The sequence below is a fragment of the Apostichopus japonicus genome, chromosome 12 (genome assembly GCF_037975245.1).
Source record: "Apostichopus japonicus isolate 1M-3 chromosome 12, ASM3797524v1, whole genome shotgun sequence".
Lineage (NCBI taxonomy): Eukaryota > Metazoa > Echinodermata > Holothuroidea > Aspidochirotida > Stichopodidae > Apostichopus > Apostichopus japonicus.
The window spans coordinates 22,937,887-22,962,752 of record NC_092572.1 but is presented as its reverse complement, the minus strand read 5'-3'; the positions used below and the strand labels follow the sequence as shown (position 1 = coordinate 22,962,752).

The following is a 24,866-nucleotide window of genomic DNA, read 5'->3' as shown; positions in this document are numbered from 1 at the left end:
TGTTGGAAAATTACATTTACTTAATTACCTTTTAAAACAAAGTCGGCGTTACGTTTTCGGGCTGGCAGGGATTGGATACATGGCGCTATTTCAATATTTTTTTCAGATATTTTTTTTAACTCTTATGTGCTTGGTATTCTACTTTCTATGTACATGTAGGCCCCTATTACACAAATATTACACAAATGTTCGTTAAATACATAATTCGAAATTGTTGCAAATTAATACACATGACGATGATGATGGTGATGATAAAGATGATGATCGTGATGATGATGATGATGATGATGATGAAGGTGACGATTATGAGGATGGTGGTGATGATGGTGATGGTGATGATGATGATAATGATGATGGTGATGGTGACGGGGATGACGATGACGATGAGGGTGACGGTGACGGCGACGGTGACGGTGTCGGTGGCGATGGCGATGGCGATGGCGATGGCGATGGCGATGGCGATGGCGATGGCGATGGCGATGACGATGACGATGATGATGATGATTTTAAGAGTGTGAAGAGGATGAGGATTATGATGATGATGATGATGATGGTTATTAAGATGATAATATGCCATAGTTCAATGTTAATACCTTCAACAGTAAGAAAGATTGACTCTTTGATCTCTCCTACCTCCTGACACTCAAACCTTCCGCTCATTTCCTCGGATAGCACCGGAATAATAAGGTCATACGTGTTACAATCTGTACAGCTTTCAACTACAGCAGAAGTGAATTCATACTTATCGGAGACTGTGAGCTGAGATCCACGTCTCTCTGAAGGTAGATAGTACAGCCAGATTGACTGTTCTAATTCTCCAACGACACAAGACAGACTCACAGAAGTGTTTACAACAGCTGTAATGTTCAACGATGACGCATATGAGGTATCTGGAATTATTAAATAACAATAGTTGGCAGAGATTCCATTCGTTGTTATTAAACAGCTAGGAGGACAGTGTTTATGACCATGAGAATGTTGATGTTATAATTAAGATAGTAGATGGAAATCTTAGTAGCAAAATCAGTTTAGAATGAGTACATGATTCGTTCTTCGCCTTAGCTTATTAACTTTACTTCTCCATGTTATTAGTTAGCATATCATTGGTCTTCCATTTCTACTTGGAATAACAAAAAGAATGGCCATTTCTTATCCACGAAAGTTCGAAGGCTTTGTCAAGCATATAGAAAGCAATAGGAATCGCTTTATATAATTTCAAGATGTTAAATGGTGGAGTGTTTATTGGTAGACTCGAAATTTAATTTGACAGTATGAGAGTACAAATGGGACACTAGAATACCAATGTCTGTGACAACTGCAGAGGGATATGTTGCTATATAGGGTATGGCACTGTCAACAAAACGGCTGTAGAAATCTAGTAATTGTATTGTATATACACACGATATGGTGTTCTCAATCTTCAATTCAAATAGGTGGATGCAATGTTACGTCGAGTATGCACAATCAGAAATACCCTTAGCCTAACTTGTTGATTAAGGGCTTGAGAATGTGGCGGTGGTTCACAGCGAACGTTGCAAAGGAAGAATGCATTTTTTTTTAAACGAATCTGTGTGCATTGTACTCCTTAATGCAATCATCATTAATCCAAATCATCCTGCATTTTCTGCACTTCAATGTAAACGACTTTCACTCGATATATTTGTTAGTTCTAGTACATTTATCTCGGATAAGCCATATTGGCATAGTGTTATATCATATTCAAGATAAAATATCTTACCGAGGAAGCTCAAGCATAACAGCACCCAACAAAGCATCGCTAATGATGTAACTCTCATCTGACGAAAAAGAAAACATGAACTTTTTTCGTTTATTGTCAATATGTGATAATAATGTAAATGTGTCGAATTTCGTCCTCCTGAAATTTGCTGAATAGCCTACACAATATCGCCAAAACAAAATGTGATGATTATAAATGCGATCATAAACTGTGCTGGATACAAACAAAAAATGTTACACGAGGTATGTTTTGATGCGAAATTCATTCATATATATATATATATAAATATAATATGTTCACTGTCACACACAAAACAGAAGTGAAAATGATAAAATCCTTTTTAATGTCTGTTGAGTGTTACTAACAGGAAGTTCACTTAATGATACATTTGTTAAGCTTAGGCTACTTACCGTGTTGTTGTTCTCAATAGCTATATGAAAAACTCTCCCAATAATCTATCACGTTTTTAAAAGGAAAGAATAGTGACAAAGATTTCTTTCGAAAGTAAAACGGAGACGCTTAGTATACCGTAATCTTCTGAAGACCTAATCTGCGAATATTACAGCTGACAAATTATAAGCTGTTTAGCTAACGGACTTGCACTTGTAACTATGACACACTATATGTATGTGACATGTCACATATTATAAAGATGCAACACTAATTGCAGATATGTGTATACATATTACTCACCACATGTTGACCTCGTTTACGAACTTTCTCTTTATTAAATTGTAGTTTTTGGGGACGTTAACTTTTCACAAATTGCCGTTTCAAATTTTATAGCTTTAAAGCTACATAATACTCATTTTTAAATCAGTCTATCCGATACAGAAAAATGTTCTTACTTTGAACGTGAATCAGTTTAACTGGAAGGTCGCCAAGATCGAAACTTCAAAATGTGAAAATGACATACTAAATCCAATTAAAAGGTTCCCTCTATATGGTATGACTTGATTTGAGTGAAATGAAATGATCTACGACCTTACAAAAGAGCAACTTACTGTATTGATACAATTAAACAGCATTGCGGAAAAGTAAAATATTAGTATCTTATTAACGAATTTTAAGAATTTGTTTCGTAATAGTTTGCCTCCTCTGCCGCTAAAAACAAGGACGAAAACGGCAAACTGCAGCATCTACAAATTCTTCAAGCAAAATACATCTATCAAAAAACAAAAAAAACAAAACGAATTGGTTCACTAGAAACTGAGGTAGTTAAAACATTTGAAAATGTTTGATAAGTTGCGCTTGGAAGTGGTTGGTAGTATACATGAGTTTGTTTAAAATACGAAATTTTACCGTGTTCTGCTGCAGATGTAACTGATAAACCGAATAAATTAATTTTACTCCGTGCTACTAAACTTTACATACCAATTAAATAACAATATTCTCAAACAGTAATTTCGTATTTATATGTTAGGAATGGTACAGTGTATTATATGCTTCATTTAGTTATTTTTAATCTACGCGTTGGACACAGGAAATTAGATACATCATGTAGCCTACGTATTGGAGCTTGTATAGCCTCCACGCGAATTATGAACTTACACAACGTGAGAATAGGTTTGAATACGCAATAGTTCATGTTAAAATCTCCTGTTTTATAGCCGATTTCCACTAGTTCTTGAACATTGGACAGTTTAATTTCTAAACATTATTATTATCTCTCTGCTCACCTTTGTGTCATTATTTGCTAGTTGAAATATACACTTCAAACTTGGTTTATTAAAAATTGACAGCAGAAAAACCAATTAAGCTGGAACTTTGATCATTGTTATTTTCTTTACATGCTCTTTATCATGTCTTTTTCACATCCCTGGAAAGTGTCTCAACGGCGTTCTGTAAAATATTTCTGAGGTGAAAATATGCATCAGTATAGTTAAATATGTTCAGAATAATAAGAGCAGTACAAATAAAGATGTTCAAAATAATAAGAGAGACCAGACAGCTTTCCGATAAGTATCATCGGGTGTATCCATTGATTGACTGAAAACATTTTGCTGGATGAAAATTGATATCGGAGATGAACTCTTCATTGGGAAGCATATCTAACTATATGCTGCTACAGACCTGGCATCTACAGACAAAACTTTCCAACTTAATACCGGTTACTACTGGCAACTAAAAGACTTGAACTGTTCAGATCACTATATGCACGTTTCCATGGAAACATTCTATCATTTCAATATCATCGGCTTCTGCTTTGATCCAAAAACAATAAAAAGTTAACTTCTTAGCTCTGTATTGAATGAATGATTTACAACAAACAGCACTTCGCCGTCTGAGTGCCATTGCCACGAATTCCAATATGTGAGCTTATATAGGAGTGGGAAAATGTTCTTTTACTGTGAAGTAATCGGCCAAAATATACTGTAAATTCATTGGAGAGCTTTCTTTCTGTGCCATAACAAACTAAAATGGAAGCTCAGTTTTTTTTTTCATTTGTTGTGTTCCTTTATCTCGGTGTTTGTGCAGAGTTGAAGAACCATAAAACCCGAAAAACTTTCCCTTCCTTTAGGAGCTCTAATCAAAGCACCCCCCCCCCTTCAATAAAAAAGAAATCGACTTTCAAATGAAATCATTCATGCACAAGTGTCTACAACTGTACAATAGTTACCATGTAATAAATGGTGCAGAAAATTGCCACGTAAATGAAAAGTGAAGTTTAATTCTTAATGTCTCATTTATTTGACGTAAAAACAAATAATTACAAAAGGAAACAGATGATAATGAAAGCCGCAATATTAATGAATTAGCAGTAACGAGTACAAGCAAGTAGTTCAAATGATAATATAAGAAAGACTAAGCCAAAGGATATGTATGCGATTGAGGACATGCGCTTTTGCTGCGGCATCTCACCATGAAATGATTAAAGTTATAATTAGTACAGAATAGGCTCCTTTGGGAGTAACGGAAAGAATAATTGTTCACACTTGAAGTTATCTGATTGATTCGTAATCAACTAGATGCAAATGAAACAGTATATTACACTATCGTCCAATATTATGACATATGAGCCGTAACATACTATCACATACTACCATATACTATCACACACTATCATATACTATCACATACTATCATATACTCTCACATACTATCATATACTATCACATACTACCCCATACTATCACATACTATCATATACTACCACATACTACCCCATACTATCACATACTATCATATACTATCACATAGTGTCATATACGTACACATCTTAGCATACTATCACATACTTTCATATACTGTTACATAAATGTCACATACTGTCATATACACGTTAATATACTATCACATGTGCATGAAAACCGTGTACACTATACACCTCTTCTGAAAAGGCCAGTTTGGAAGCAACAAAAGCAAACGTTTGGATGTTTTCAGAAAATACGTGCTGATAAACAACATATCCACTTTACGTAAACGACTTACACAATGACGGGTTTACTTACTGTTATACCAATTATGCATTTCAGACTTACAACATTTTAAAATATTTTGTAGAAAAAAGTCAATTTGTACACTTGAAAATTGTTCTTGTATATAGTGTGTTGATTGCTTAAATGCTTCTATGATAATACTTTATTACAATTACTTGGTCAAAGCGATGCGAATTCATCGTGACGTTCTAACAATCTACGTTTTAACAGCTTGCCCAATTCCTCGTACCTGCTATCACCCATGCAAAGAAGTGAGAAATTGTAAAGATTAAATTAACGTATCTTTACATAATAATACGAATGTTTTTTATGACAGTTATAGATTTAATAGCGTTACGAGATGTTCATATGTTCACATTATAAACACCACGTGACGAGATAACCTTCTTAGTAGCAAGAAATGATATATCATTATTACCTGCTGCGATATATTTATTGTTATGTGATTAAAAATACGATAATAATAAGAAAACTTAATCTAATATAATTATTTAAAGAGTAGTTGATGGTTATAAGTATTTATAATCTTCTTATTACATTGGAATTTCGGCCTAATGTCATATATCAGTTCTTTTCAAGAAATATTTGATATAAAGCATTTCTTTTACAATTGATGTTTAATTTGATCACTCATTTAAAATCAGTTTTGGTATATATTACCAAAATAGCGTCTGTACAATTAATGTATTTCTTTGTCACTAAGTGATTGGTTGTATTGTTAATTTGCTGTTCATTGTCATATACACGTAGACAAACATCTTTCACAAGAATTGCTACGTTCGAAACTATGTTGTTTGAGATCATTGCCAACGCACGGCTTACATGTTTCCTGCACAAACGTTGGTACTCTGTTGTCGTGGTGTGCAACGGTCCATTCTGTTAACAAGAATTTAGTGTGTCGTATGAATTACAAATAAATAAAAATTAAATCATACGTTCTATGCATACAGGACGAGAATGGGTCAGGAGTCATCGGATACGGTCAACTAGAGGTCAGACTCCTTTAATTTTCATAATGTATTTAAGGCCCATTGAAGACTTCAAAATACAATCCCATGACGTAGTTACCACCATTTATGGTTAGCAGGTAATCTGATACATATGAACAACATCGCCATTGTAGACGAGAAACATTACTCTCTCCTTATGCTAAATTTGAATTGAGCTAGGAAAGTTATATATCACGACGCACGTTGATTGGAGACCATCAGTCACGTGATACTTACCTCTCATACCTTGGTTCGTCAGGATCGTAGTCACAGTGCTGGTCTGGGTAAGCAAACAATAATGAAAAGTCGCAATATATAAGACAATGTCAATGTTTTATTAACCATATTTACATTTAATAGTCTAATTCGTTTGCCGATGGTTTTTCAAAGTATTGCCTCAACTGTTTAGCTCCTAGACAAAACATTTACAGATTAGACAACTACTAAAAACACCGTAAACAATATTTTCCTTAATTTTTCATTTCAATAGATTCAATACTAAGCATCTTAACTTATGATTAGTTCAAGAACAAACTAGCAGAATATCTATATAGGAGAGTACACGAACCATAAGGTAGCCTGCATTTCTGTTATAGAAATGTAAAACTGTGCTTACCTATTTTCCTTTCAGAATGAGCAACGTTGTTTCTTACAGTATCTACAATTTCAAATTGGTCATGACTGTAATGACAGGAACGAAAAAGACATCTTGAAATGATTAACGAACATGTCTGACAGAGTTATCTGCAGACTCAACAGTGTAATATTTGATACATTTACCAATAAAGGTCTATATTATCATGTACGTCCATACGAGAAGGAATTTATCTAGTCGTCCATTTACTCATGTGTTTAATATTTCAAGTTGGATACCCACCCACCTTTGAACAAGATCCACAGTATAGATGTATATATATATATATATATATATATATATATATATATATATATATATATATATATATATATATATATTATATTGCCTCCCATCTTGCAATTATTAATCAGACCCAATGCTAGTAATTGACTTATGTTATATACCACTGCTAATGATTAGGGGTTGTTTATTTTTTATCAACTTCTTGAGACTGTTGAATCTAAATTTTTAACCGATTCAAGATCATTTTTTTAATTACCTTTGCAAATGAGCTTAAAGTCAGTTGATCTATCACAAAAACCACGTGCATTAATGTTGTTTGTGTTCGAAGTAATATACAAAAAGTATGATTTCTCACCCGAGAGCTTGATCGAGCACAAGTCCATGTACTGTTTCGCCTGTAAGTATAGACAAATCAAAGAATATCCATATTTATAATAACTCCAGCAGCATTAGTTTTATAAATGCACTTCTCTTTATAGAACCAAACTCGTACGATTTCTCATGTTGAGATGAGAAGGAAAGGCGAGAATAGTTTACGATAGTAAAGTTACTCAGATAAAAAAAGAACAAACTATCACATTTACTTTTGAAATGTAACCTAAAGGAATGAAAGTTATTGTAATGTGTGACTAAAACCGATGATGGGAACAACATGTCACTTTTTGTTCAATCATTAATAATACAGAAGCAAATTTTGCTAAGCAGATTATCATCATAGGATATTGAACATGATATCAGTAGTGTAATTCATACTTATTCATGTACATAATATTCTCAAAACCAGAAAAGAACTGGCTTCGATTAAGTAAGTTACATATATAACAATCTTAAAAAAACAAAATAAGTACTGGCGTTCTTGTGCTAAATGTTTAAGGCAAAGAAACTGGCAATATCTTATTATACAAAGACATATTTATTTAAGCTATATTCGTAGCATACTCATAACATTCAACTAGTATCCATTTGTAATGTATGGCTGTGTGAGCGTGTATTAATATACGATTAAAGCTTAAAATTGAGTAATTAGTCAATCAATTAGATCCTAACAAGGAATATCATAATACCAAATTTAATCCGTGAAGGACTTTATATAAGATTTACAGCATACCCAAACAGAATTTTTAATTTAAGTTCAAATTCTCCAGTCAATACTGAACTGTCTCCGGCAGGCCGAAGGTTTCAATAAACGAATAAAACGTGTAACCGCTTCGAAACAACTGTTAACATATAACTTTATTCCATGATGTAGTTACAAGACGTACAAGAAGGGGATAGATATGTTGATTCCGACAAAGGAGAACCAAGGCTTGGGAAAGGCACCAATGATAAGTCATTTCCGCGGTAGAGTTTGTATGTCACGTTATCAACCGAGCCCCTAATGAGAGAACAGAGAGACAGACAACACAATGTATGTAAAAGAACGTAGTAGCCAGTCAGTGAAAGTTAATATTGTACAGTTTAATGACAGAACTGTAGGGACCGATACTTTTAAAAATCCCTCCCTGTTGATTTCATTACAGCTATGCAACTGTTTATACTTGCAAGGTTCAACCTAAATACCTTAATTCAGATTTTTTTAAATATACTATGCATTGGAATGAAGAAGTGGTCCTATGTGAATCATCCTTAAGACGAACAACAAAATGCATCCACCACAAAATATATTTAATCTTGCAAATTTGGCAAGTGTCACGTTTTTCATAGATATATTGTTACACTTTCTGTTCGGAAAGCACCCATTTTCCATTTTGTATGCCCTTTCATTGCACAATGAAAGCAGTATTCCAACTTAATGAATAATAACCAATCAATAACGACAGTCCGTTTAATTGATTACACAAGTACGCCACCACAATTTGCCTGAAAATAAAAATAAGGTAACCCTAATACATCAATGACTTCCTTGTAACAGGTGACACATTAAAACATTCACGTATGTTTATATGTTAAGTCAAGTTGTAACTGTGATGAGGGTTTACCAGTGGTGTATACATACCAGGTTTGCCTTTGTAAATTCGAAAGCACTATCTGAGATTTTCTTCTCCCTGTGTTTAACAAACGGTGAGTTATAAGGATTGTATTTGCAAAATTGGTAAATTCGGCCGAAGCTTCCAAATAAAATATTGTTCTAGTATCATTTATGACAAATGTTAGTAACCATAAATCAAAGTCCACATATAAGAACTAATATAATATTCTTCATTTATGCTTAACAATTGAAAACCGATGTAAATATTTAAGTGTGCCTATAAACATAGATAATACAATGACTAAAATTCATTAAGACATCTGCAAAAGTCATTTGTCACAACTGTGCACGAGTAGGACATTGTCACAGCCGAACTCTTTTTCAAATAATCTTTAAATTGATACTTGGATCGCAATTCTTAAACTTTACAACAAGGAAAGACAAATACACACGATAGATAACTGAAGATAAACATCACCCCTGTAAAACTTACTGTAATATTTACAAGCGGCCATTGATATGGCTATAATGATCAGCAGCGTTAGAGACACTGGCAGTATTACAGGTAGGAGATGGCGGTCAATTCTACCTAACACGGGTAGAATATGTAAAGAAAATGATAAATATCAACATTTTAAATTTTAATAACGAAAGTTAGTTATGATAATCTTATTAACTACTGTTACTATTACGATTTAACCTTTACTGATTACCAGCAATTCCGCCCGTCTTTCTTTACAATTTGAGTTTTAGAAGAAACATCAGGTGAAGTAAATGGAGTGTATTTTAGTCTTTTCTGAGAGAAAAAAATATCAATGAATCATCAGATGCGCGTACTCGTCTGAGAAATAATTATATTACATCCGGAAATTATATAATTATAGCGTCGATTTCACTTTGACAAGATATTCAGATCGGTAATGCATTGTGCCGTTACTCTAATAAGTAGGACCAGTGGCTCAAGTTGATCTTTAGATACCGTCTAAATAGTATACACCTTTCAATGTACATGTGATGGCCTGATATACTTTAAAGAGAGAGTGGAATAGAGATATTCATGTACACGAGACTACAGTTAAATGAATTGATCACATTTGTTTTTATCAATTTGACACGACAATCTCAATCATATTAAGTGATTCAAGAACGACACTTACTTATCTTGGTAATACTCAAAGCGGAAGAATGGGCTGTTGCACCAACTCCATTGATAGCTTGACATCGGTAAGTTCCCTCGATTTCGTATTGAACATTTAAGAAAAGAAACAGCCAAGAAGTTATGAAACCATAATTCCTGGTAATTGTTGGCAACATCGGGAGAGAAGCCCATTGGTAGCCGTTGACACGTTTTTGTAAGATGACAGTTGGTAAGGGATTAGCATCTGTTTGACATTCGATGGATACATTTGAACCAATGAAGACACTTAGTGACAGAGGGGAGATCACTGTGATGACTGGTTGATCTAGATTAAAGGAAGGATTACTTTGGTAAATGTTATGCAAATCAGTTTCGTTATTGTAAAACAATGATTATGACGTACAAAGAACTCATGTCTTAAGGTAGTAGGAACGTTCTTAAGTAAGAGGATAGCAATGCTAAGCTGATATCGATTTCGACGACAGAGGATTCAGTCGAGAGTTGGGAGGTGGGCGACCCCTTGGTCGGTGTTGCCGGCCCCTCGTTGCGGGTATAAGAGTCCTTCTTCAGAATCAAATAGAAATTGTGCGTTCTGTTGCATAATATGCTACACATTCGGTTTATAATTGGGTCTTTAAGCAAAGTTGGGCTAATATACTTCTTTTTTTTTGTTCTCTGGCGTTATAAAAGAAGAGGGTGGGTATAACCCACACCCCTAGATTAGGGGCCGTTGATGGAATGCACAAACCCCGAAAACAGTGGAACAAATTGCTTTGATTCTAGGAGTCAATCTTCCAACAATACTTTTCGATAAAATGGATGTTTTCAACTGCTCCCCGTATCATACATTCTAGTATTGCACTTTTCCAGCACAAAGGGCAGTATTCAAGTACATTTTTCATATTTCCGAAATCTGGCACTGCTTATTGCCCAAAAAATTTGGACTGGGAATATATTATATTTCCTCAATGGGATATATATTATAATTAATACAAAATGTCATTTTTTTTAGATGTTTCCCAAAGCTGTATCGAGATTCAATTGCCACATGTACCCTAGGTCTCTGGCTATTGGTTAGAATATATTAGTTTGATCATGTTTTCTATCGATGCACGTAGGACAACTCTCTAACTTCTACACCGTGAGCTACGGTCAAAAGTATCTCCAATTTATAACCTTTTTCCGAAAGTAATTCATGGAAGCAGTTTGGCTACTGTCGCTGTACTGCCAGATACACAACTAAATATAGTGTCAAAGTTGATTCTGATGTCTGAGCAGCACATGATGATAAGAAGATGGTGATTTCTTGAATGTGGTTGTGTACCATTGAATGACTTCAAAAATGTAGCCATGCTTCCAAACGCCATGAGAGAACAATATCACTCCTACAGTACTAGAAATGTATTACCAGTTTAAAGAAGAAAAACGACTCAAATTCTGTTGAAGAATAGAGATACAGAGAGAAGTAAGAGTCTACAGCATATGTATACCTTGACAAAAGTGTGGCGGTGCAATTCCGATATATTTATTGTTAAGTTGCCGGATTGATGATGAATACTTACAGTACACAAGAAATACACTGGATGCGTTCAAAACGTAGTGTTCGTTCTGGACCTGGCAAAGTATACTTTGATTCAGATAGCTTCTGTGACTTTCAAATCGGACGACATTGCATGCCCTGGAATGACCGTTAACCGAGGTTGATGAGACACTTGATATGTTCGAGAGACGCTTCGTCTGAACAGAGAAGATGAATTCTGGTGAATGAGTAATTTCCAGTGCGAAGTCAATGCAGCATCTCAAATTAGTCATCTCTCCTTCGACGGTAACATTTGACGAATGTTCAAGGAACGGGTAACCTGTTCATGAACATATAATCATTGATACCATGTATTATTTGTTTACGGTAAGATTAGTTGTTGATTTAATCAAGTTAGTTTTGGCAATCACATATATTCTTACATTGAAGTACTGCTGTTACCTTAAGTACCGACACAGTACTTTGGAACTTTCACAGTTAATTCTGTGTCAAAGTGATTATTAATACTTATTAATTATAGTGTTTACAAACAACAGTGATGGCATGAAGTTCATTTGAATGTTCAACAGTATTTAGAAATAACCTAGCAACGAAATTGGATGAGAAAAATAAAGAGCAAATTGCAAGTTTTCCATTAAAGCTTTCAGATTTTTTGGTCCATGTTTCAACAAAATTGACCGTTGTGATCTGTAGTTTACCTGAAATGACTAAGTATGTTATTCATCTTTCCCTTTCTACATTCGATCTTATATTACAGGTCAAGTGACACGTAACAGATTTCCTTCAAACTTACACAAATTGAAAAGCTGCATATCAAAACCCAATATTCCAAATTTGGAGTTCCACAATTGTTTCTTTGCTGTTTTAATTAAGTTAATAACCAAGCTAATTCCGTAAGATAATTACGTCACGGGGGGAACCGCCAATGTTACCAAAGCTAGATATGCCTAATACGCTAACCGAGATCAAAGCCGTAAACAATACGTCACGAACAGTAAACAAAATATCAGATGAGAATGGGTGCACAACAGTACAAGAAAGTGTTCGTCAAACACTGTATACAGCGATAGCTTAGTACCAGTGCACTCAGCCAGCCTAGCTGCCTAAGTACAGATTGGCTTGGACCTTCGAGCGAATCTTATGTGTGCAGTGCGCCCTTCACCAGTTAAAGTTTCGATTCCTATCGCCTATCCGCGCAACTTGGACTTGGAACACCAACAGCTCGCCGTCTGCAAGACAATGCCGTTCCTTCTCTATTTGGAGAAAGTATCTTCAAATCTCGAGGAGATATAGAAACAAGTAGACCAGTAGTTGCGAAGCTGAATCGGAAAAGAGTAAGTGTATTTTCTGGCCTAGGCCTACTACAACAAGGACTAACTTGGTATTATTACTAACTTACAGTAGGCTAATTCTTATGATTTCGTTCAGTTAGTTAGGCCCTAAATTAGGTACGGCGACGATAAAGTTAGGCGTAGGCTAGGGATATATTAACTTTTATCTGTGGTACATCATGAAAAATCCAGAATAACAAGCATAAGATGTTTACATGTCATTTTGCCCAATATTATAATGTGCTCCCACCTATCTATATACTCAGAGTCATAGCTCATATGTTTCACAGTAAATGACATCCTTATATTTTGCCATTTTTGTTGGTAGGGCTGCAATTTTTTGTTACAAGAGAAAACGCTTGTGACAGGTACTTTCAAACATATCAAACTGCTTTCTTAAATGAACTTTCATAACTTCCTTGTTATTTTCTTTCCCAATTTTCGATACTTAGATTATTCTAGAAGCTGTTCCCCAACCAACTGCAGTAAAAATAAAGGCAGGATTCTGCAGAATGTACATCTCCATCTAAAGGTAGCATGATCTTATAGACATGTGCTTGATATTACCGAAAACAGTTGGGAAATGGGGGAGGGAGGGTGGTGACAGGCATTAAAGATTTAAGTAGTCAGTTTTGAACGGGATAAAAGGAATCTCCACCAGTAAAACATCGAGGCATGTATATGGGGGGCAAGCTACCAGACAAAAAGGAGGCAGCAGTATTACGGCCGAAAGGTCCCCATAAATAAGCATTAATAGAGTGATGGATAAGGGGGGGGGGGTGGGGGAGAAAATGTGGTGGAGAAGTGTAAGCTAGGGTAATACAAGGAAGAATGGAAAACTTTCATACATCTATAGAGTATTCTATAGCAGAAGTGAGTACAGGGGCCAAAATTTTAGAAACAGTACTCGTTGAAAGCAAAATAGCAATTAAAACAGCACATTGGGCAGGCTGACTAGGGGATAATATACATTGTATTTTATCCATCATATCCGCCTGCCTGACGAGAGTGGTTGAGGAGGATATACCTGATGGCTTCACAGGAAAATATAAAGGCTACATCTATAGTTACTGAGAGAAGGGAGATTACATTTTAGTTATACTATATGAAACCAAGCTGAAGTCATTTGCAATGCTCATGGTGTGAGTGGCCCATATTTTTGCAGCCACATAAATCAGGAGGATATGCTCTCCTTCAGAAAAGATAAGTGAACCATCTAGGCAGCTGACCCCTGTCCAAGAGCAACCTACTGTATGTGTGTGGTATAATAAGCGTTTATTCTAATTTTCAGTGAATGTAACACATGTATGTAGAAGTCCAGTGTTCACTGGTCCCCCTACCACCATTGAAGTTGCTGACTGGACCAACAGAGACAAGAACACCAACAAAGCAACCAGGGCCATCTCACAGTGGCAACCGTCTGCTGCTGTGGCATCCACATCGGGATACACCGAAAAACCGCCAGGTATTCCGGACTACACTCCATCAGTTAACTCATCTGAACATGACAAAGATGACGCTTGAAGGTAATTTTAAAGATTGATAGTAGATTAGTCTGGAAAATCAATTGGTGCCATAACTTTCTGGAAAGAGGATCATTATTAATTTTGACACCAACACTGTGGGGTAGCATGGAATGTGTGGTGAGGCCATCAGTCTTTACTTCAATTAGTATATACATACTGTATCTGGTAGAGTTGTCACAGCTTTATGTGAACAAGAAATAAAGGCACAAACAAGTACTTGGATTTAACGGAGTATATTATATCTTCACTTGGCTGGATATCTCATACTGAATACAAATGGTGAAAGTTGCATCTTATACACTCTTTTACCATGGATTACAAGGGGATGGGACAGGATGTTACTCTGTCCACATGTTTACTTTACTACATAAACAGTGGTTAAGCTACTGAGACAATGACCACACATCCTGCTGAAGATTACATAATCCATAATATTAGGTGCACAACAGGTGTGGGGTTTTTGTTGTAATCAGTAAAAAATATATTGGAATTGTTCAGGCACAAGTTGTCAGGTAAAACCTGACCCATGTATCCACACCAATTGAGGTGTACTCAGCTGTCGCCTTAGTTGGGTATCCAAAGACTTGACTGACAACTGTGCCATGCCTATTGACCGAAATGGAGTGATTGGAATGCCTCTATCTAAATGGTATGTTTTTATGAACTATAATTATATTATTCTTCATATCTTTACTATTCTTCAGATTATGTATGGGAACTTCTTGACTGCTTGCAACAACTTCTGCAGAAGTGGAACTCTGGGAGAGGAATGTCCTGTTCCTGTCAGAAAAGAGCCCCCACCATTTGCAAGCTCCTATGTTCATCCGAGCAATGAGGATGCCATAAAACAACACCGAAGCAGATTTCAAAAGCTTTGCTGAAGTACTGTAGTTGATGGCCTCCCAATTTCTAATTTTGTTTCATTGTAGTGGGGAGCAATCGACTCTGTGAATCGTCTGTTCACATTATGTTTTGGCACAGCTGCAGAGCAGTGTTAATTAACAGGTCGCTACCAGCCTTTAGGGAAGTTGCTAAAGTTTTACATTAAAGTTTTCAAAGTGGCTATTCTTACAACTATTCGTAAGAATAATTTCCGATTACGCATGCGCAGTTGCTATTTTTATGACAGGAGTACTATTTTTACGACCAGGAGTAACAATAATTTCCGGTTAGGGTTTTGTTAGGATTGGGGTTTAGGGTTTCAGTTAGGGTTAGGGTTACCCCTACTAAATGCGCAGTTGCTTTGTTTACTTTACTGCGCTTGAATTCGCCTTTGTCGTAAGAATAGTTTGTAAATAATTGTTACAACTAGTCGTAAGAATAGCCACGGCCTAAAGTTTGACTTACATCTGGTTTCCATTCTAACTAACTAAATGATAACATTATATTTAAAAAAGTTCCAATGACAAGTATTCCTCTATAGAGAGCTTAGACTTCATAAATATAAATTTCATGCTGACTTACTATTTGTATGCAACTTTGGTGTTTCAAACATGTTGCCAATTTTTTGTTTTTCTCGAAAAGAATTGACAGAAATTTGCTGTTTGTTCCCCGCATGGGATAAAATGTGATTTTTTTTATCCCATTTATGATCAAGTAACCTTGATATTCCATGGATTAATGAACAATTTCAGATTGATTCTCATTACACTTTTATTAAAATGAAAGCCTAAGCTCTCCAGATCCCTTTGACATAGTGGTTCAGGGTATTTTATTCAAACTATCCTTCTATTTTAACCTTGTATACTTGAGGTTTCAATCATCCAGATTTTGTTGGCAGGCTACTAGAAGTGACAGCTTTGCTTACAAGAGAGAATACATACAAAAAATTAACTTGAGTTTTTATTATTTATTACTGTTATGTACTTCCCAAACTTGAAAATGTAAAATTTCATCCAAGATTGTAGTTAATACCATGAACCAGAAAAATGTAAGCTGGAATTCCAAAATGTTCACCATTCAGCCACAAAACAGACAGGACTGAACCCTGTTTCTATAAAACTTTGCAGAAATGATACTATGACTTGGCATAAACAGTTCACATTCTCACAGTCTTGATAATTTAAATCCTTCATACTGTTCAGATGGTAAAGCTTCTCTAATCCTCTTTACTGCATAGGATGGGAGTACAACACGATATCCTTCCCTAAAAACTGCTAGCTCATCCGTGCAAGTTTTCTGTATGCTCTGTGTCTGTATTTCCTGTAAAATAATCATGAAAACCAGCTATAAATGATGAAGACACACAAAAGCTTGGTAGCCATCTGGGGACGTCAATTTTAAAATAAATTTCTATATGATTTCCAGAATTTGCTTGGCCCCTAAATCTGCCTCCCCTAAAGTAAGCCTAGCTATGCCATGTATACAAACTGATCATTGTATCTCGGGGACTAAACTTTGTAAATGGATCGTGCACAAGCATGGTGGACATTTTTTGTGTGGCATTTGGTTCCATGGCTCAGTGTTAATGACTACTATGTCAGTCAGCATGATAAGGGTTAACCTCAAGGGCATTACACCAGTTTTTGGACAAAATGTCCTAATCAGAAGCAGGTTTTGAACATTGTGCACAAATTTTCTTGATCAAATCTATATCTTAATGTTATTACTTTCACAACAAAGCAAAACTATGAATACACCCTCTGTATTGTTACATCTTTCAACAGCAGGTCAGAGCAATGAATAAAGGTATACAACAAAAATAATAGTATTCTATACTTACTCTTGGATCCTGTTTTCCTGTGCACGTCCACCATACTGTTGACGGTACATTTAGTAGGCTGTCTGACGAAACAATGGGTTCAGGCACATAGCTTCAAAACCTGGGTGTAAGGTGATGCATGCAGCACCTTCTTCATCCATCACAGTCCTTACTTATCTATTTCGCTGCAGCATCTACACCCCCTTGCTGTAGGCATCACAGCACATTGGCCACAATGACACCTGTAAACAATACAAACCAGTTCAAATAATAAAGAGCCAATTCAATGACTTCATACCGACCTTAATTATTGGGGCATACTGTACTAACATGTCAAAATAGAAAAGGGGCACCTCTGAAGGGCAATCTACCGTTGAAGCTCCTTACAAGTAACATCACTAGTAAGGAAGGGGTAGCCTCTTTTTAGAAGTCTTGCCTCTGTTGGGAGAATGCTGCAAAGGAAAATAAAACAGGCCGATGTTGCCTCGTTTCCAACTCTTTCCCACTTCTGAATCCATTCCCTAGATGGAGAAAATCTGGTTATGAAATTAGCTCAAGCGGAAATGACAAAAAGGTGGTGTGAGGTGCCACCTTTTCCATCCCCCCACCCTTTCCCTGATTTGTGGTAACTTCACTAATTTGCCACCACAACTGCTAGGAAATTAATAATAGGCCACCTCTGAATTTGTTGTGCACTCTTCCAATTGGCTCCTTCAATCTACTAACCAAATGAAATATGTCTGTGTGACATGTTCCGGGGCATGTGCTGCCACAACTTTTAAGGAAAATAGTAACTTCCTTAACTTAACTCGACCGCACTTTCATGTTAATTTTGCTGCCCCATCAACAAATTGGCTAGCTAAGAGTATGAGCAAAGTTAGGAAACATTTATCGGTTCTAGGCCTAACTAGTGACACAACTATCCTATATACAGTATAGTACGCTAGGCGTAACGTTACCGTTGTATTCCGTCAAGACGATCAATTTCGACATCGCTGTCCGATCCCGCTTCCTCTTCGCTGGTCTCCGGTTCGAACATGTAGGGAAAAACTTCCCCACGATCGTCCACCATGTCCTCCATTTCCCTTACTTCTTCGCCTTTGCTATCTAAATACTGTGTGTCAATGCCACCGGCAGCCATTTCGCGATATGTATAAGCTATGCTGTGCTGTGTATATATGCGTACTACAGTGCGTGTATAGAAACTGTATGTGACGTCGTATGCGACGATATCATGCACTTTCGGCTTGGTAAACAAATGACGTCATTTGTTTTCGGCTTTCCCTGAACGAGTCAATCTAGCCGATTTTTGCGGAGTTTATGTTGCTTGATAGGAAGAAAATGCAAAGAATTTTTGAAAAAAGAAGTCAATGGATGTTTTGTTCGATGTCTTATGTATAAATTTGTGATTTTTCATCTTAATCCAAATCTTAACTTTCTTGTAACAGACTGCTGAAAAAGGTAATATTTTCGAGAAGTTTGAGAGTTTGCACTGCGCAGAACATATACAGTTTGCACTCTTCTGCGTCCCCCCCCGTGACGTCACTGAATCTATTACGTAATAGTACTTTTTACCGATTTCTACCCCTTTGGAGACGGAAAAAATCGCGGTGTTGAGTTTTTGTTAATGTAAGAATTGTTAAGTATAATATTATGTAAAGTCAAGTCTACGTGTCGCTTGACCTTTAAGGCAAGGCGATTCGAATCCGACATTCCCGATATAAAACATTTTTGGTGACATCCAAAAGACTGCTACTGGGGTTATCACATATCGCGTTTGGAAGTTTAAATGAATAATGTCTCACATGATCGATCGTTCGGTCCTATAAATACACGAGTTGCCAACGTTTGTTTGCTAGATAAATTTTAGTTATACTACAGATTGTTCTTCATATTCAAATTATCGATTTAATTGATTAATATTTAAATTAATATATATTTGCATGTATGTACTTTAGATCCTCCTGCAGGCAGGAACTCGAGAAGAAGCCATAATTGGCTTATCAAAGTCGCAATCTGACCGAAGTCAGTCTCTTACATTCATATTTAACTTCCGTAATTATGAATTGCCAATTGTCAACAACTCTGTAACTGGACGACATACATTAATCTTAGAGTGACTTGAACTCGGGACCCTATGATTGAAAGGCACCGGCCTTAACCACTGAGCTAACAAGCTGAAGATTGAGCTTTCTTTTTGTACTAAAAGAACAGTGTATTGTAAGGAAAGGAAATAAATATTGTTGTAACGTTACTCACAATAATTGACAAACTGCACCATTGAAATTGAGAAAATAACTTCTTCTCTTATTTTTCTTTTACTTTTTTGAATAGTTATAGGAGTGGCTTTCACTAGATTTCATACATATTTCATAATTGCTGTTCGACATTGAAAACATGTTTAACAATATCGGTTACAGTTACTATTAATAAAGATGAAAGTGCATGGAAATAACTCGTCTAGTGCTACCTGGAATAACTTTGCTATATAGACACTGTGTTTAGTCTGAATCTGAAGTATAAACAATTAAAAGTCATTTATGCCTACTACCAATCTTAGTTGCATTTACTAATAACGGAGACGAAGTTAATTTAAATAATAATTATTCGACGATATATATATATATATATATATATATATATATATATATAGACGGCTAAATGATACCTTAGGTCGACATTTACATTGACTTACACACTAAATTCAATCGATTTTTTCTAACCCTAACCCTGAACCGACCCTAACCAAACCTTGTAAATGAACGTTTTAGAGGACGGAGAACATTATAAAGCTATGTGGGACAATAAAAAAAGTTTCTTAAAATGGTAGCAAAAACCTTAGGTGGACACAGAAATGTTGACCTAAGGTACACTGTCGACCTAAGGTCGACAGTGTACATGTATATATATATATATATATATATATATATATATATATATATATATATATATATATATATATATACCTTTGTTCACTCTAGTTCTCAACTATAAAATACGGACATATTAACAACAAAGTTTAAAGATTAACGATGGAGGTGAAAGTGAGGTGGAAAAACATTATTATTCGACTTGTTATCTTGAAGTGCTTTGCTATATATAAACACTTGTTCACTCCAGGTTTCAAGTATAAAATGTGGACATCATTACCACAACGGTTAAAGTTTAACTATTGAGATGAAAGTTGGTGAATATAATAATTATTCAACTATTGTTATCTTGAAGAGCTTTATTATATACACATTTATTCACTCCAGGTCTCAAGTATAAAATACGGACATAATTACAACAACGGTTAAAAATTAATCAAGTGGAGACGAAAGTTCACACACAAAAAAAATCAAATCGCCTAGTGTAATTCTGAGGAGCTTAGCTAAAAAGCTTTGTTGATTTTATCAACATATGTGGCGTGTCTTATGTGATTCACTAAACATGGAAGTACATAAATACATACATACACTAGCGCACACACACACGCATATACACATAGATAAACACATAGATACACATAGATACACACACATTCCATGTAACCATGGTAGTTTAGTGCCTCTTGTCGGTCTTACCTTGTACTTGTAGGCAGTGGTCAGTTTCTTGTCCAATCCCTGTTGTATAATAAACAATGGATTTATAACTCCCTGCATCACTGTATGAGATATTGTTGATGATCAGCGACAGACTACTGCTTTTAATATCATCACCGCTCCTTGTCCATACGGCTGCCTGCAGTTCACGTGAAGTATCGTGGTACACGGTTAAAGTCTCAGACCCTCCAAGGATACCAATATGACGGATCCCATCACAGGCAAAGGTTTCTATAAAATCGATTCATGAAGCTTGTATATAAAGTAATTAACTAGGAGATTCAGAAACGTCCAAACATGAAGTATAGGAGCAAAACTTAACCCCTTAGAGTATAATTATTTTGTACAGACGTACATATGCGTCATATGGTGAACTATTACATGCTGCTACTTAAACTTTACTTTTAATGCGTATGATATGGTTGAGTTTCATGCCAAGAGACCGGTTTCTATTACTAGCTCATAATGGAGTGTCAAAGGTAATTATTTGCTCGCCACAGTTGGCCGAAACGAGTGCTGCTTCTGAACAAATAACGCTGTTGTATCACCGGAAGCAGGACACTTCGCCCAACAACCATTTCGCCCAACTGACATTTCGCCCAACCTTACCATTTCGCCCAACCAGCCTGGTCATTTCGCCCAACCAGGCTGGTCATTTCGCCCAACCAGCCTGGTCATTTCGCCCAACCAGCCTGGTCATTTCGCCCAACCAGTCTGGTCATTTTGCCAACCGTGATTAAATATGATATTTCAAAATGAAACGTTCGGGAATTGTTAACGTTACAGGATACGAACCGAATTTTAAGGAAACTTGAGGATTGATCAGTGTGTTAGGGGTTAGGTTTGATAGTAAACGTTCGAATATTAAGGAATATTAAGGAAACTTGAAGTCCTTTACTTTGTATAACTTTAGTAAAGAAACGTTCGGGAATTTTTAACGTTACAGGATACGAACCGAATATTAAGGAATCTTAAGGATGGATCAGTGTGTTAGGGGTTAGGTTTGATAGGTTTTTTATGAAGACCGATTCCCCTGTGTTTTTATAATAATATAACTTCCATTGTATGCGTAAACGCCTAAAGTAGTGTAATCCTCCCATTATACCAGAAATAACTGCTCAGACTCCGATCGATATCGAGCGGACCTCACTTTTTTATTTACTTATTACGAAGTAACCTAACCCAAAATAAATCAGATTGAACTAGTGGAATAGAAAAAGTAATATTATTCTGACTGAATATTAGTAAAAATAAGGTTGGGCGAAATGACCATGCTGGTTGGGCGAAATGACCATGCTGGTTGGGCGAAATGACCATGCTGGTTGGGCGAAATGACCATGCTGGTTGGGCGAAATGACTATGATGGTTGGGCGAAATGACCAGGCTGGTTGGGCGAAATGACCAGGCTGGTTGGGCGAAATGACCAGGCTGGTTGGGCGAAATGACCAGGCTGGTTCGGCGAAATGGTTGTTGGGCGAAGTGACTAGAAAGCGTATCACCACGTTAAACATAGACCACCAAATGCATCATATAAAAGTTCAATAGAAAATGATATCAAACTCGCTATGTTACCTTACGATTAACACCATACAGCCTCCACAATGTTACAAATAAAGATAAATTTTCATAATTTCTTCAAATCAGTCACGTGACGTCAGGATCAGACTTGTAAAGTTCTTAAAAATGGAGGAATTTCAAAGTAATAATTGCTCAATGAAATAAGCAACAATTCGCCTTATTTATCTGAAGAGTTGATCAACATAATCACTTTCTTCTAGTACGAGCGTATGGCAAGCCGTTTTACTACTATTTGAAAATATCATCAAATATTTGGTGATATCAGCAAATAATTAATGATATCCACAATTAATTGCTGATATTATCAAATGATTTGATGATATCATCAAATAATTGCTGATATCAACAATTATTTGCTGATATCACCAAATAATTGTTGATATCAGCAATTCATTTGCTGATATCACCAATTCATTTGCTGATATCACCAATTCATTTGCTGATATCACCAATTCATTTGTTGATATCACCAAATAATTGCTGATATCAATAAATAATAGCTGATATCAACAAATATTTGCTGATATCAGCAATTATTTGATGATATCAACAAATGAATTGGTGATATCAGCAAATGAATTGCTGATATCAGCAAATGAATTGCTGATATCAAAAATAATTTGGTGATATCAGCAAATAATTGTTGATATCAACAATTGTTTGCTGATATCAGCAAATAATTGTTGATATCAACAATTGTTTGCTGATATCACCAAATAATTGTTGATATCATGAAATATCGAATAAAAAGTAAAACGGCTTGCCATACGAGCGTAAGGTTGAAATTGGTCGGAATTACTTTCCCTCAAAGTTGACTGTCGCATATATAACTTACATAAACGTAAGATATTGGTTAATGTTAGAGGATTAATGATTCGTAATGTGAAATATCGAAATCCGATGTCTCATCCTGGTGAAAACAAAACGTTATTGTTTACGAGACAAAATCCAAGAATTGGTTATTGAAGATAAACAGAATCAGGTATATGAAGTAAATGATTGTATCTATTTATAAGATTGCAATACGTTATAAGGAGGAAACCACAATGTACCACAATGTGCCACAATTTACCACAATGTACCACTGTATACCATAATGTGCCGCAATGTACCACAATGTATCACAGTGTACCACATTGTACCACATTGTACCACAATGTACCACAATTTACCACAATGTACCACAATATACAACAATGTACAGTATACCATAATAAGAGATATATAGGAGATGACTTCGTTTGTAATTAAATAACTAAATTATATCTTTACAGCAAATCGCGATGCACAACTTTTCTTTCAAAATATTTTCTATATCTGTATCTTACGTTTGTAATACTCCACGTAAAGGAAACCTCTAAAGTTTAACGAATGACAAAGAAAAAACGCGAGCGTTAACTCTGTTTTGTGGCATAAAATTAAATATCATGTACTTACCAAATATAAAAAGATTAAAGCTCATGCAATATGCTAAAAAGGGTATGAAATAATCCATAGCGATTCCGCAACGGTGGGTGGGCATCAGCGATTCACTTCAAGTAATGAAGGAAACGGACGTACTGTTGACGAAGTTATAGCAGAATTTCTCTGTTAAGTAGGTGTAAAACGAAACTAATAGTAAGGTTATTGTCTATGTTTATGAAAGTTTCAAGGTAGAAGAAGAACGTATAAGTTATCAAACTTTGTTATTATTTACGAAACCTTCGTTAGTATAGATTTTCCTATTAATCGCCTTATGACGTTATTGTGGATGACATTAAAATTCAAATAAAAAAGTCATGAAAAAAGTGAATAAGTTACCTACGTTATCATACTAAATACCTTTAGTACAACAAAGGCTAGGCTAGGCCTAACGTTATGCCAACGTTAGGCTGTAATTGTAGAATGTAAACAAAGAAAAAACTTGGAATAATGATGATAACCAAGAAATATATCATTTGCATATTTTTTGTTTATGTTTCAATTTTAAATTTTGTTCTCTATTGATCTAAATCAACTTCCTAATAGAGAAGTTGTCCCTAACCTTTATAAACCAGCCCTAACAAGATAAGTGCCCCAAATCCTAATTGTGTGCCCAACCCCCCATGCGGTAAGGGATTAATAAACTGTTATTGTGGTTACCTTTAATTGAGGTATTGATACTTGTTTAATAACATATTTTCAGGGATGGTCATATGACACCTTATCAGCGAATCAAAGCAAGAAATGAAAATAACTAATGGACATTGATAAGAGAATAGATAATAATGAAACTCACGACAAACGTATTACATTTTATTAATAATTGTGCCTATTTTTTAATTACAATGTTGCATGATCTTTTTGAACACCCTGCTTTCTGAATGTATAATGAATTGTAAACTTTACTACATGTTCCACTATAAAACATAATGCTAAGTGATATGTAACCATGTAATGTTCTGTATAGATTAATAAACAAGATATTTAGGTA

The 24,866-nt window shown here is 35.5% G+C and overlaps 2 protein-coding genes and 1 long non-coding RNA gene across 3 annotated transcripts in view; all 3 read right to left on the bottom strand.

The window, feature by feature from the left end:
* LOC139976933 (uncharacterized) overlaps window positions 1–2,394 on the bottom strand; it is a 47,079-nt gene extending 44,685 nt beyond the window's left edge. Inside the window, exons 1-3 of the mRNA XM_071985821.1 lie at window positions 2,149–2,394; window positions 1,739–1,796; window positions 594–890 (exon numbers count right to left, since the gene is read on the bottom strand). Of these exons, the coding sequence (XP_071841922.1) occupies window positions 594–890; window positions 1,739–1,796 (355 nt within the window). The 5' untranslated portion in view covers window positions 2,149–2,394. The remainder of the gene's footprint in view (window positions 1–593; window positions 891–1,738; window positions 1,797–2,148) is intronic.
* A 529-nt stretch (window positions 2,395–2,923) lies between these two features.
* Window positions 2,924–23,945, bottom strand: LOC139976932 (uncharacterized). Its single transcript, XM_071985819.1, has 11 exons — window positions 23,852–23,945; window positions 20,819–21,067; window positions 11,717–12,013; window positions 10,174–10,479; window positions 9,510–9,605; window positions 9,044–9,092; window positions 8,310–8,422; window positions 7,403–7,442; window positions 6,784–6,848; window positions 6,405–6,447; window positions 2,924–6,054 (listed from the first exon to the last, which is right to left on the bottom strand). The coding sequence occupies exons 1-11, from the start codon at window positions 23,934–23,936 to the stop codon at window positions 5,997–5,999; spliced, it is 1,401 nt and encodes a 466-aa protein (XP_071841920.1). The 5' UTR covers window positions 23,937–23,945; the 3' UTR covers window positions 2,924–5,996.
* Window positions 16,331–18,479, bottom strand: LOC139977277 (uncharacterized). Its single transcript, XR_011796498.1, has 3 exons — window positions 18,212–18,479; window positions 17,274–17,494; window positions 16,331–16,753 (listed from the first exon to the last, which is right to left on the bottom strand). It is a non-coding gene; the product is annotated as an uncharacterized lncRNA (long non-coding RNA).
* Window positions 23,946–24,866: the final 921 nt, after the last annotated feature.

Excerpts from the sequence above, each read along its gene's own strand:
- LOC139976932 (XM_071985819.1), bottom strand. The coding sequence starts at position 23,936 with ATGCCCACCCACCGTTGCGGAATCGCTATGGATTATTTCATACCCTTT. Across the intron at positions 21,068-23,851 it reads CTTTAATCTTTTTATATTTG|AAACCTTTGCCTGTGATGGG; the intron begins GTAAGTACATGA and ends TCGATTTTATAG. Across the intron at positions 7,443-8,309 it reads AACATATCTATCCCCTTCTT|GCGAAACAGTACATGGACTT; the intron begins GTACGTCTTGTA and ends CTATACTTACAG.